Source organism: Chrysoperla carnea, chromosome 2 (genome assembly GCF_905475395.1).
Source record: "Chrysoperla carnea chromosome 2, inChrCarn1.1, whole genome shotgun sequence".
Lineage (NCBI taxonomy): Eukaryota > Metazoa > Arthropoda > Insecta > Neuroptera > Chrysopidae > Chrysoperla > Chrysoperla carnea.
In genome coordinates, this window is record NC_058338.1 from 1,843,555 (window position 1) to 1,858,944 (window position 15,390).

At 28.4% G+C, this 15,390-nt stretch overlaps 1 protein-coding gene across 1 annotated transcript in view; it reads left to right on the plus strand.

Annotated features, from left to right (window-relative positions):
* Nucleotides 1–15,390, plus strand: part of LOC123291561 (irregular chiasm C-roughest protein) — a 36,404-nt gene that overhangs the window by 11,489 nt on the left and 9,525 nt on the right. The window contains exon 2 of the mRNA XM_044871895.1: nt 14,635–14,867. Coding sequence (XP_044727830.1) covers nt 14,635–14,867 — 233 coding nt within the window. The remainder of the gene's footprint in view (nt 1–14,634; nt 14,868–15,390) is intronic.

The window sequence follows — 15,390 nt, forward strand, 5'->3', positions numbered from 1 at the left end:
TAAAAATTCTCTGCAAATTTATATAATAATAGCTCAAAAAAAGTTCAATAATAGCTTTTTGAAGATAAGCTTCTTTCTAACATCACTCGAAAAGAAATACAGCGAGAGAATCGGTGAAAAAAGCGAGACTTCTTCACATTGGAATATTACGAAACTTAAAACTCCACTCTTTTTCCTCACTGTCTAATATTAACAATAATTTCGTTTCCAATTCACAAGTGGCGCTAGTGTTTTAATATTTATTAATAGTTCAATTTCCCATTCACAGATCGTGCTCCTGTAGTAAAAAATTAATAATAGTTCTATTTCTCATTCACAGATGGCTCTTATGTACGAAAATTAAACAATAATTCCATTTACCATTCACAGATGGCTGTCTTATTCTAAATGACGAAAATATTAAATCTGAAAAAGAATCGTTTACTCACACAACGTGAGATTGGGACAAATAGAGATTAGTTTCACGTGAAGTCTTAACCTTTTCACGCACCTTTTTGTAACATGCCATTCTGAAACATAATTATATATCCATAATCGTTGTTGCTTTAACTATAGTTAGTTATATCCAACACCTCCATGCGATCTTGTTGTAAAGAGCATCACATCATGAATATAAAACTGGAAGAATGTGATTTTATTTAATTACCTTTCTAACTTTTCTTTGAGTTGGTGTTTTGTTCCTTTTTTTTTATAGAAATTATACCTCTTATATAGAAATTTTCTAAATCAAATTCACATTCGACAATCTCAGTTGAATAATTATCTTTTTTAGATTAATTCAGTTTAAGTTTAGTCCCAAGTTTGTAACTCTTAAAAATATTAATGCTACGAACAAAATTTTTGGTAAAGGTGTTCATAAAATTCCCTGTTTAGTCCATTTCCGGTTGTCTGTCAGTCTGTCCGTAAACGATAACTTCAAAAATTAGTTTTATCTTCAAAATTCTTCTATTATCGAAAAATAATTAAATAATTAGTTGTGACAGAATCAAGGGGCGAGGGGTGAAAATAGAGGAATTGTATATGGTAATTATAGAGTAATAAACGAGTTATTTAAGTGATAACACGTATCACAATTTAAACAAATTTTGATGGTTTTTTTTTTTAACTATATTTGATTATGTTTATTTATATGATCTAAAATAGATTTAAATTACAGTAAAACCTCTGTAAATTTAATTTATATATATTATATTATGATGATAAACATCTCTTTCAACATTCTCTCTCTTGTAAGAATCTTATATAATAAATATATGAGATTTATACAGTGTGTTAAATTATTTATAAATAATTAAATTCATTAATCTAATCTAATTTCATCATATTTCTATCACAAATATTTTTAATTTACTGAGTATGACTAACGAAACGAAAGCACATGCAACGAAAAGTTTTATTTTTGCTTATACCTTTATTCTCGTGAAGAGAAAAATTCTCACTGAAAGGCTTGAAAAAAAAATTTTTTTAACTGTAGATGGGTCCAAAAAATATTTGAATTTTTATTTCATTTGTCTTTAATTTAAATTGCATTCTCAATAAATTCATGAGAAATTTTCTGGTTTAATGAAAATTTTTGTATTTTAAATAGTTTTTGGACACAATCTTGACAAACACTCTGCAATTTTCTTTAAAAATGTGTCCGTGGATCTAAAATTAACATCCCGGTATTGAGAAATATGTTAATGAATTTAAGAGTAAGAAAATCTTGACGATATAACACACACACATACACATACTCCCACTCAAATAGTTTTATACAGGATGTATCAGAGCATACGAGCAATAATTTATTAAAACTTGTTGTGGTATTTTTATGATCCAAGTAACATTTTTCTTAAAATAAAGATTCTAGCATGTGGGCACTCTTATTTAGAAATCGGAATATTTTTTCAAAACTCAAAAACATATATTCCCTTTTTTGTTAAAGGTGTGTGTCTCTCTGTCTATCTGCGGCATCATAGCGCTTAAAAGGATAAACCGATTTTAGTTTTTATGGTTTGTTTGAAAAGTAATTTAATGGAGAATGTCTTTAGCTACAATTCAAGTGCGAGTTAAGGAATCCGTTCCTGAAAAAAGTAAAATAGTGGTGATGATCTTCAAAATCGGACCGTAATTTAATGGAAAGTGTTCTTAACTATGTTTCAAGTGCGAGGTTAGGGTTCTGTAACCGAAAAATATAAAAATGTGACTCGAATCACGATGGTTCTACCGTCCCCAATCTGTTCTGTTACACGCTGTATAATATGATGGATAAATCTTCTTGTTCTTCAGTATTTTCCTTATTCAAATTTTGCCAAGTAAAAACAAAAGCTTCAAAGTACAACGAAGATAGATACAAACAGTAGTATAGTGAGTGTAGTTGATTGTTTCGCATCGCATCGTAGCATCAGCGTAGCATAGGAAAGCTTTCATGCTTTAAAGTATATTTATGTTAGTTGAATGCTTTTTGCTATTTAAATAAAGATAAAGTCTTATATAATGTGGGTTTATTATATTAGTAGAAATGCTTCTGAAACGAACGCAAGAAATTAGAAAAATTTACTTTTATTTTTGGCTCTACGAAAATCTTCATCTCCAAGAATCATAAAATGTAATCATAAAATTTTAAATTGTGAAAAAAGTTCAAAAATTGAAAGATAATCTTTGAGGACGATATTTAAAGTGGTCCTAGCTGTCAAGTAACAAGTCAACCACGCTGCAATTTGTATGACGTAAATGTAAAAAAATGCTCTAGAATATCCAAAAAGCGACAAAACCCAAAGTTTTTTTATGTAGGGCAATAATTTTGCATAAACAGAATGTGTGATAAATTTTCGTCATGATGAAAACCTTTTTGAAGCTCAATCACTGTGTTAATAATCACAATTTTGCTGAAACAGCCGAACCACTGTAAGCATGCAAAATGGCATGCATCGAAAAATTTTACTCAACAATTTTGGATTCAAAATTTTTGTGCCAAATACTGGAGTATTTATTATAAGCATCCTTACAATCGTACTTTGTCTAGAGCTAAAAGACAATTGATCAAATTTCGTACTTTGATGGTAAAAAATAACACATATTACACAACTTAAATCACAGAAAAGTTACTAGTGGAAAAACTTACGAATGTAATTAAAATTAAGCAAAAGGAAAACCCACCAAAAACAGATTTAGATTAAAACAAATTTTATTATAATTTTATGAGTAAACATAATATTAAGTAAGTAACTAGTTCGACCCGTGAGGAATGTCGTAATGCGATACCCGTGGCTCAAAACAAGAGTAATTATTTATATATGTTAAAAAAAAATTCACTTTCTTTTTATTTATATGCAATTTTATTACAGATATGATATACAAATCACATAAAGAACAAAATAAAATGTTAAAATTATGATTGTAGCCTGTTTTTTACAAAAGTATCTTAGATATAGAATTTCCATCATCGTAAAATTTGTGTATTCGAAAGTTAACACATTATTTCTTTTCGCTTTTCGAGATGAAAACATTCACTTTCTCTCTAGAAAACAACAAACTCAATTTTGATCACAATATGAATATCGAGAATATTTTGATTTAATAAAAAAAAAATGAAAAAAAAATTTTCAAATATATATAGAAAAAAAAGAGAAGAGTTTTCTCATAATCTAGAAAAAATTGATAGATTCACAATTTTTTGATTAAATCACGTTTTTCTTTCTTACTAAATTGAGCCATTTTCAATCAGTTCTCATGATCGGCATAGATTTTCCACACCAAACACACACAAAAATTGAAGAAAATTTCTTTAAAGAAAGAGATCAGTGTATAAAACTTTTAGAAAACAGATCATCAACCTTCATCAAAAATATGAACAAATCATAAAACTATAAAATATTTTTCAAATTTTATATGAAAAGCCATCTATGAACATTAATCAGAAGTTACCAAAGACCAGAACCACTTAAGTTAATAGTTAATTCTACAGCTTTAACTATTATTCTATTTTCGAGGTCACGGTATGTTGTATCTGTATCATATTGCTGTCGCAAAACCATAAGAGAAGTCAAACGCGCCTATAGAAATTTTTACTTTATTAAAAATTAATTTCCCATATTGCTTAGAATGTTCGAAAATCTCAAATATACTTTATCAAAAAATATTCCTAGAAAATATTGAAGACTGATTAAAATTTATAGACCAAAAATAACAATCTTTCAATCTTCCATTAAAACCCCACCATAGATAAAGTGTTAATGTAGTGTGAACATTAAAAAACGGTGTTTTTATGGATTTTTTAGAATATTAAACTTTTTCTAAAATATGTTTTCTAGAACTTCTGATTTTTTTAATACCTTCAAATATGATTTATGTTAAAAACCACTTATGGTTTGTTATTCGAAGTATACACACGAAGTTTTGTAAATTTAAAACAAAAAAAAAAAACATATGTACTCGAACAGACTAATATAAAGTGTTCGGGAAAAAATGTGCAAAATAAAAATGATACGACTTTTGAAGAGTAAATTCAAAAATGATTAGAAAGCTGCTTTGTGTTCTAAGATGAAAAGCTGAGTCAAATTTTCCTATCGTTTACAATTTATTTTTTACGTCCTTTAACTGTGATGAAAGCTTTCATTTGTATAAGAACTTTTCGGAATTGATCAAAATTTATCTTGTGGGTACATTATATAGAAATGTTTTCCCGTGTTTCTTGTACTCCCGCTTTAATAAACAACACACAGCTCTTTAATAGTGCTTTCTAACTTCTAAGAAAATTACCACTGCAGTGGGAAAGTTAAAGTAATAAATGAGTATATACACAGTGATTTAATCGCAACAGATGCGCGCAAAAATTTGCCAATCGAAATTCGAACAAGAGTAATACCGTTCAAATGGCGCCATGATTGTATTGCTTTAGCAGATTGTAGAAAATTTGAAAGGTATTTTTAATTTTTCGTGCTAAACTATTTTTTCCTCCGAACTGAAAAAAAAGGGGTGCTATAAGTTTGACCGCTCTGAGTGTGTGTGTGTCTGTCTGTCTGTGGCATCGTAGTGCCTAAACAGATGAATCGATTTTGATTTTTTTGGTTTTGTTTGAAAGGTAATTAAATGGAGAGTGTACTTAACTATTTTCGGGGACTAATTTAGGGTTCCGTAACCAAAAAACTAAAAAATATGGGCGATGATCTTCAAAATCTGAGATATGTTTCAAGTGAGAGTTTAGGATTCCAAAAATTTGTCGGTGGTTTTCTAAATTTTATAAATTTCATTTGTAATGGAATTTTCATTCTCAATCAGTTGACTGTACTAAGATAATTCAATCACCCGATGAATTTTTTCACATATAATGATTAAGAGAGCTTTCGGTCGACTTTCACCTAGTTTTACAATATTTTTATAAATGGATATTATCTCTCTCATTATTTACTTTTTTTTTTTTTAATTTTCCTTTTAACACTTTATTATTATCCATCTTTTTTCTCTCATATTAATTTTTATTTTTAATGCATGCACAAAAAAAAACAACCGGAAAATGGAAAAATGTAATTTAATTTTATTATTAAATAATTTAAGAGAAGGTAATTCATTTTTTTTTTTTTTAAATAAAAAACTTTTCTCAAATATCTCAGTTCGAATTTTTGTAAAAACATTGTATTTTGCGTCAATATTTATGAACAAACGTGTACACATTTATATTGAAAAATTTGTAAAATTTGAAACAATTTGATGAAGATAAATTAAAACAGCCCTCTTGGAGCGGCAATCTTTGTAAATATATATCTTTCTATAGTCAAAATAATATATCGTTTGTTTGAAAAGATTCTCACAAAACATTCAAAATTCAAATCCAATAAAGAAATTTTGTTCGAAAAGCAATGAATTAGAAACTATATATCTCGAAAACTATCAGTTTGATTGAATCTATTTACTATTTTAAAACTTAAAAAGAAAGTTTTTGTAAAGTTTTCCATAGACGTTTACATTTTCTCCTTTATTTATTGTTTAATTTAAGGAACAGATGTGTCAGTTACAGTATCTAACAGGGTGCAGTATCTAATTTAGATCTTTCGAACCGAAGACTTTGACCTAACTTGCTCAAACTCATTTTTTACCCTTAGCACACTATATCGTGTTTACAAATGGACAGGTAGACAGACAGTCAATTGGAAATGCTCGTTGCATAAATATTTTTAAGCCTTACAAACTTGGGACTAAACTTTCAACTCAACTCAACTCAAGTTTCAAGAACTCGACTAAATAATCTGACTTGAACCATATGAAATCTGGAATTATCCGTGTTTTTTTATACACAGTATTTCTTACTCAATATTTATTTTAACATTCAGAACAAAAATAATGAACGTCTATGAACCCCTTAAAAGTTTTTTTTGTTTAAGAATATTTGATCAAAAGAAATATTTTTGAAGATGTGTGCTCGCCTTAGCTTCGTTTTGTTTGTGTGTTCTATAAATTTCAAATATAAATTCAATCATCTAGTTTAAAATTTATTGATGCGTAAATAATCAATAAAATTGCTTGCTATTCGATTCAACTTAGTTTTTTTTTGTACAGATTAATTGAAAACATTTTTCTGTATAAAAATTAAATTATTTTTACAATTCAATATCATCGACAAAAAAAAAACCAATATTTTTTTGAACCAACCGTTATTTATTGATTGAATTTAAACCGATTAATCGTAATTTAGAATGCAAAAAAAACGCTATAGTTATGAATCAACATTTTTGTTAGCAGAGTTTGGTCCAATAAGAATTTTTAGCAAATTTCCGAGTGCAAAATTTTTAATTATTTCAAAATTAACAAGCCGTGGATAAAGTTTGGTAAGACCCTTGAGGTCCATACGAATAACTTACCAGGATAATAAAAAGTTAGAAAAATTTTTAAAAAATAATAACTCGACCGACTCGAAACGACTTGATCGAACGTAAATGAAATGAAATTCTTTTCGGATCATATTGCCCTTATTACGTTTCGATCGGTACCTCAACGAAGTATGTTTGTATTTTTTGATGTTTGTTTTGAGGAAAAAAGTATCCCCTCTTGTGATTTTTTTCTTGCTGTGTAGTTTTTCTTTCCAATGATTTTGAGAAACCCCGTACACTAAAAGAACCCAGAAATAAACATGTTGTATATTTTCGTTTAAACGGATTAAAACATATTTTTATCACCGATAGCAATATATGTTTAAAAAAAATTCGTAGCGTAGGAGCTGCGTTAGCTAAACGAATTCCTTCAGAAATTTAAAAAAAAAAAAAACACACAGTTTTTTTTAAATCGAATATTGTATTTTTATTTTTTCAAGAATTGTTATTTCGAAAACTAGAGCGTACATACATTTAAGTTTAACGATGGTCATTTTTGACATCTATTAGGTAGGAGCAATGAACATTTGAACATCATCAGTACAAAAACAATAGCTCCATTTCCATCGGAAATTCGCTAATAGTCGATATAATCTATTTTCACAATTTTCCAATATGGATAATGAAGAGCGCTTTTTAAAGCACTGATCTCAAATCATATTATAAAGCTCTCGTTTTAACAAAAAAAATTCAATTTTAATAAATACATGTAACAGCGAGCGTTTAAAAAAAAATTTTGCACATAATAAATGAAAGCTCGCGTGTAGGTACATTGAATTATATTTATAGATGAGAGCTTTGTAAAGCTCCAAGCGAAAACCGAATAGAATATCTATAAATAAAGCGTTAACTATGATCAAGTGTTGTTTTAAATTAATTACGAATATCAATTTTTTTTGTAAATATATTTTTTATATTTACTAGCAACAATTTTTATACCCTGTACGTATCCCCACCTTCGTGTTCCATACATATAATTGTTCTTTTACAAAATTGTTTAAATACACTCCTAAAAATCTTCGGGGGATGATTTCTAGAATCAATTCCCTCAATTTTCTGTTCTACATTTCTAAATGACCATTAACATTCCTATCGAACTTTCTCAATTTGGGGGGGACACCCTGTCTATTTGATGATAAAAGTGAATAGCTGAATGTTAATATTTTTGAAAGCAGAGCTTTTTATAAAGAATAAATTTTTTCGTAAATCTTATAATAAAAAAGTTCCATATGCACCCTGTATATAAAAAAAAACAAAGATAGAACATGTAATACATAAATTATAATTTGGTTACCTTGTTTTGTAAGTACAGTGTTCCTACAGGAACATCATTACATCGTAACGATGTAAGGCGAAAGACAATACTAATTAGAACGCATGTTGGTGTAGGAGCCAGGTTGCCAGGTTGAATGGCAGTAGAAATGTATGTGAGGAAGTACGGGGAAGTTTGGAGGAAGGGCACATACATTACTTAATAAATTAATGTTAAAAATGAGATACGAAAATAATAAAATAATATCCTATATATACAGGATGTTCAAGAAGTTTACAGGGTAAAAATAAATAAAATAGTATAAAACTTGGCGAACGTCATGAGACAGTTGATTTTGACCCGTCAAAATCACATCAACCGTTCGAAAACCATTATGCGCATGATGAGATATTTCCTCACTTATTAAAAACGTTACCAGCTCTTATATCAAAATAAGAATTATAATATGTCTTCCCTGGAACATTCTGTACATGATAATAATAATAAAACATACAATTTGTTTAAATAGACTGTTTAAAGCACCCTTTAAATGGTTTTCCCCAAAAAAAATAATAATAACTGTGTTACCAAAAACCAACCCTTTCACTAGTACTCGACTCGAGTATGAAGCGAATTTCTTTGTTATAGAAAATAATCTATTGGTTTTGTTTTAATGGCCATGTTTTATGAACATTTCTTCATTTTAAAAATTATTTTACTTTAATGAATTGATAGACTTGTGGTTATGATATTGGGTTGTAAAATAGAAGTACTTGGGTTCGATTCCAGGTGGAGCTATTGAAATCTCGGAAACGGCTCCAACGATTTTCATGAAAATTAGTTTACGGGGGGATTTTGGTGTGAAAAATCGATGTAGTTAGATTTCATTTTTAGAAAACGTTGTTTTATACGTGTTTTCGGGAAAAACTGAAACATTGACTGCAAAATATAACTCTTCCTGACATCTATTGGCGACGAAATAAAGTACATTGCCGGAACATTCAAAATGGTATTTCTATGGATACATATTAAATAGTTCTTATATTAGTAATAAAATTTGTGGCTTTTTAACTAAAAAAATATACTCAGTAAAGCTCGATGCCTATTCTTTAAGAAGGAATTCACTTAGTTTACGCAGCTTCTAAGTGTATATATTCTCAAATATAATTATTATATTATCAAACATTCTCTCATATATTATAAAATATAAGGGTTGTTTAACATTATATAACAAGGTACATGTGAACCAACCAACATTATAAACAAAACAACACAATTCATTAAATATAATTATGAACGTACATTAAATATATACCTATATTTACCTACTACCTACCTACCTACCTACCTATCATGGACAGGCAAGATAGGACAACAAAATTAATTATATAAAATCTCAGTTCGAATTTTTGTAAAAACATTGCATTTGGGGTCAATATTTATGAACAAACGTGTATGTATTTATACTAAAATTTGTAAAATTTGAAACAATGTGATGAAGATAAATTAAAACAGCCCTCTTGGAGCGGCGATCTTTGTAAATATATATCTTTCTATAGTCAAAATAATATATCGTTTGTTTGAAAAGATTCTCACAAAACATTCAAAATTCAAATCCAATAAAGAAATTTTATTCGAAATGCAATGAATTAGAAACTATATATCTCGAAAACTATCAGTTTGATTGAATCTATTTACTATTTTAAAACTTAAAAAGAACGTTTTTGTAAAGCTTTCCAAAGGCGTTTACATTTTCTCCTTTATTTATTGTTTAATTTAAGGAACAGATGTGTCAGTTACAACTTGAACAAAATTAATTATATGGTCACAATATTGTCAGTGTTGATCCACAGAATATAGTGTTTCATCAGACCTTCAACAAGTGCCAGTGGATGCGCCATTTCACTCGTATGTTTAATTTTATTAAAGATTATTTTTCAATTTTACATTCTTTTTAAATTTAAAATTTTAAAATATGTAAGGTTACACCAAGGGGTTCACGAATGTGATCTAAAAGCTGGATACCAATCTTGCCTGTCCTGATTCATCAACGTAATAGACAATACTCATCCAAAATAAAAAAAATACCTCCAATTATGCAATAAAAATTATTTAAAAAAATTCATTGAAATTTATATTTGTGGTTAAATAATGTGGTCACTATAAAACATCTCTGAATGTGTCATTTTTAATCAAAAATTATTCGACTATAAAAATTATTATTTTTTATTATTTTAAATGAAATTTATTAGCTTTTTTATTTTGATATTTTATTATGTATTTTTATGCGGAAAAATTGAGTGGATTAGCTCAAAAACAAGTTATTAGCTCTAGCATGGATAAGACTTTTAAAGTGACCTTTACCCATCTAATAGCTATCAGGTGTGTAAATCAATCAATAAAATTTCATCAAAAAAATGTCTTATCTGGTTATGAGATTGTTCAAAATCGACCTTATACTTTTTCTTGGACTATAATATTTGAAATTTTGTATCGCTGTTTTCATCAGCCAAATTTATTCGATTCGATAAATATCTATTTGATCCATATCGTTCTAAATTTGATTTGATTATCCGATCGAAGTCACAGTGAATGGTATCAGAGATTGAAGGTGGATTAAATAGAATTTTTGATTTTATTCAAAAATAATTTAATTTGATTTGAAAATAAATAAATAAAAATTTTAGTAATATTTTTTACTAACTTATCGATAGATAGTTGCTATTATAGCAAACTCTGCATAACATATTCATATAGTGCTAGGCTACAGATTGTCTCAAAAAAAGGTTGTCTCTAATACTTTCAAAAATTTCGAAATTTTAGCTAGTATTTTCTGGAATTTGTTTTTTTTTGCTTTCACAAAACCACTAGTTGAAATTAACCTGAAAAAAATCAATCAACACTTTTGGGTCTTTCAAAAGACCCCGAAGTCTTTTCCTTCAAAGTTGCACCCTCGCGGGTAAACAGTGATGTTTACGAAAGAATGATTTAAACAAAAATTGTTAGTTTTTTTTATAAAGAATAACTTGTACATTTAAACTTTTGTTCTATCTCTAACGGTTAACAAGATTTATACTTTTTCATTTGATTGAATGAGTAAACAAATTTCCACTTGAAAATTGGCATATCTGGGTCAATCACAATTTTTTTTATGTGATGCCAACCTCGCCAAAAAAAAACCTTTTTAGGTACGTCCCTGAGAGGCCGACTTTTTTTACGAAGTGTTTCCAACCTTATAAACAACTGTGGAAAATTTCAAATGCATTAATTTTTTTTCTTTTAGATATTTAGTTTAAGGATGTATGAGCATGGTAGTGGGGGCACAAATTTAAAAATAGATATTTTCAATTTTGATGATAAATTTATATTATTACTTGACGATATAAGACGAAAAGTAAGAATAAAATTTTTCGATATCTGGCTTAATTTTCAAAATATCGAAAATTGAAAATTTTGTTTAATTATTTAGCTTTCGATATTTCGAAAACCAAGACACATATCGAAAAATTGTATTCATATTTTTCGTCTACATTCATGAAGTTATAACAAAATTCATCATCAAAGTTGAAAATAAGATAAAAATAATTTCAACCCTTAATCTACCCTGCTCTTACATCCCTTATATGGACGGTGACACTTAGTTTTTTTCTTTTCTAATTCATTGCTAATATGTTTACTTTCTATTAAAAAGTTTTTTTTTTAATTTGTTTTCATTCTTTCCAAATGAAAATTATCAAAAACTTCCAAAATATGTCGTTTTTTGAGATTCCTCCATAAGAGCCAATGTATTTTTTATCGATTTTTAATGACTTTTTTCTTAAAAATTTGCACGGATACCTAAGCTGAAATTTTAACCACATATTCTTTGAGTAAAAGACTACCTACAAACAAATTTTGAGCCTTTAAATCAAACATTGTTGTCATGCTCATACATCCTTAATTGTACTATGTATGCGACGAATTACTGAATTAAGAGTGGTGCCACCCGGTACTCGGTAGTAATATAGTAATATAGTATGTAGTTATACATTATAACGTAATACATCACCTCTCACCGTACCTATGTTGGTACATAATATATATACTATAGTACTATATGTATATGTATATGTATAGTTTTGTGATTGCTGCATTGCGGACATAATGTTATCAACATCATTGTTTGTAACAATTGTCTGCTTGTATAGTGTGCTACGAACTACAGTCACTCTACAGTCACTAACTACAGTTACTACGTACGTAACTGTAGTAACGTAGAACTCCATTCATATCATCTGGTCTGTAGTCTGTAGTCTGTACATACATAAAATAATTTGTTTGTGCTGTAATATACATCATTTTCATCTTTTTAGTTAAAGTACAATTAGTAGAGTGAAATTACGCCTTGTGTATGGATTAAAAGTTCGAGCAACGAAACTTTGGGGTTTTTCTTTTCACATCAAAATAAGTATTTTTTGAAATTTTTTACTTTCCCGGAGTGGTGCAACATGTTTAAAAAACAAAATGGCGTCAAAAATGAAATTTTTTTCAGAAATTTTATCATTTTTATTTTATATTCGCAAAAGGAGACATCGGTGCATATCCAAATTTGGTAGGTTTGTAGTCCATGTTAAGAACTACTTCTCATAATTTTTTGGTGGGGTTTCGTCCCTTCCCCTCCCAGTTATATATATATGTATACATACATATGGTAAAACAGTTCATTTGACTATAACTTGAAAAATATTCGATTGATTTTAATGAAACTAATATCAATAGTAGGTTTTATTACTTACAACTTTCGGTTAAAATTTTAGCGAAATCCGTTAAATAGTTCGGCCAAAATTTCCAATTTAGGGAATTGTTTAAAATGGCTGCCATTTTATGCCATTTTGTCCTACGAGGTTAAATTTTTTTTTAAATTGTAGCATTTTTTATTATCTTTCGACTTTATAATAAGTGGCTTACCCGTAAAATGACTCCTTGATCCATATTTTTGCGAAAAACGGAAAATTTAACACTTTCTGGAAATAATTGTTTGGGGGGTGTATGGACTGGCTTTGGGGGGTGTTTTTTGCTTTGGCATAAGAAAACTATTTTTAAAAGAGGTCTATATGGTTTAAAGCAAAATTTTTAAGTTTTAACCCCCGCGCTGTAAGGGGGAAGGGGTGTATGAAATAAATGTATCTTAAAAGATTTTAAAAAGAGGTCAAAATAGTTTAAAATGCTAAAGTAACCCAAAATTTTAGATGCTTTTATTAATATAGCACTTTTTACAACATCCACCCCTTCCCCTCCCGCTTTCATATTTTTTGCAAATTCAAAATTTTTATGACGTATAAAGGGGTTTTGGGGGTCGCTGAGTAAAAGTGACTTACTAACACTCAAAATGGAAAATACAACCCAAAGTTAGTATGTTTCAAAAAAAATTTCATTCAAATGGTACTAAATTAGGCCAAGATATCCAAAAAATTGATTTTTATACTCTGTGACGTCATTAAAATAAAAAAAATTGATTTTACTCTATCACACCAAATTTTATCCTATTTTAATAAAATAAGTATGTAATCCCACTAATTTTGGGTCATGCTTTTCACATTTCTGGTCAAATTTAACGTTACTGCAATATTTTTCAAAATTGAAGTATCATGGTTTTCACAATTGGCCCAAGGAGTGGTATAAGCGACATACTAACATGAAAAGGGCACAAAGAGAATATGAAGAGAAAGCTCACAGCCGATGAATCTACCTCATAATTTTTGTACATAATAAAGTTGTATAAGTTGTAAGAATATTGACCGTCTATGATCTACTTAATAAAAGGATTTTTATCTTTTTTGATATGAATTTCTTTATTTAAATTTCATGATTATTTTTAATTATTAATCAGTTAATTAATTTTTCTTTGATGTTTGATTAACATTAAAAAAATTCGTTTATGAATTTCTTAAAAAGAATTTAACAAACATTTTTTTGTTTATTTTTTCTTTTTGGAAAATTTGTCCTTGAATTAATTAAGATTTTCTAAAATTAAAATTAATGAAAATGGTGTTTTTATTTAATTTTATACTTGAATTAAATTGAACAAGACAAATATATTATTTTCTTTACTCATGCAGGATAAGTACTCTATTTTCGCACTATTTTCATCGTAGGTACGTACTAGTGCTTTATTTTACTTAAAAGTTGAGAAAATTTCTTTATCTTCGAGTTGGAAAAAAATAATTTTCTTAGAGTAATGTTCAGCCAAAAAATACAAAAATCAGAAACCTTTGACATTAGAATAAGTTAACGTCAAGCTTTTCGCGCAGAATTTAAAGCGATATCTCAAAAATATACACACAATCGTTAATTAAGCTATTTTTATATAATTTATATCAAGTTTCGTGATATTTCAGAGCAATTTCTACAGGAAAATTGCTCAGGAAATTTCTCTTTAATTGTGAAATAACACTTATTACACCAACAGCCTTAACTTTGTAATATTTATTGGAAGTAAAAAGAAGTATTTCGTATCATAAATCATTTTACAATTTTATTTTTTTTTAATTTCAGGTGATTTCTCATTGGATATATTCCCTGTTATGTTAGATGATGATGCCCGATACCAATGTCAAGTGAGTCCTGGACCTTTGGGTGAACCTGGAATACGATCAGAATATGCAACCTTAAGTGTGTTGGTGCCACCAGAAGCTCCAAGAATATCACAAGGAAGTGTTCTAACAACAACAGAAGATCGTGAAATTGAATTGGAGTGTATATCAGCGGCTGGGAAACCTGCGGCTGAGGTAAGTATTTTATCTTAAAATTAACAAGTTTTGCACGAAAGTTTATAGAAAGAAAAATAGAGTTTTTTCTAGCGATTAATCCGTTACCTAATCGTATTAAACGTACCGTACCGAAATGGAAGGTATGCCAAAAATATTATAACAATTATACTCTATTATTTAATTTCAAATCAATTATTACAAAAAACTTATGATTTTATGATTTTACAGAAAAAAAATTTTATAAAAATCCGTGTAAAATAAAGAATTAATTTTATTTTATAAAAAAAACGAAATATTTTAACGCTTCAATGAACTTTTTATAAAGCGAAAACCCATTGAACAAATTTTTATATGAAATACTTAATCTAGGTTAGGTTAGAGTGGCTGTCCTGGGGTGGGACACACTTAGACCATAGGGTCCGTTGTGATTTCGAAAAAGATTTGGCACATTCCCGGGCACTATTCCATGAACCATTTGGAGCTGTTTAAGAACAGCAGGAGGGCTTTGACGTCGACTGACTTTAGGTCAGTGAGGTCGTCA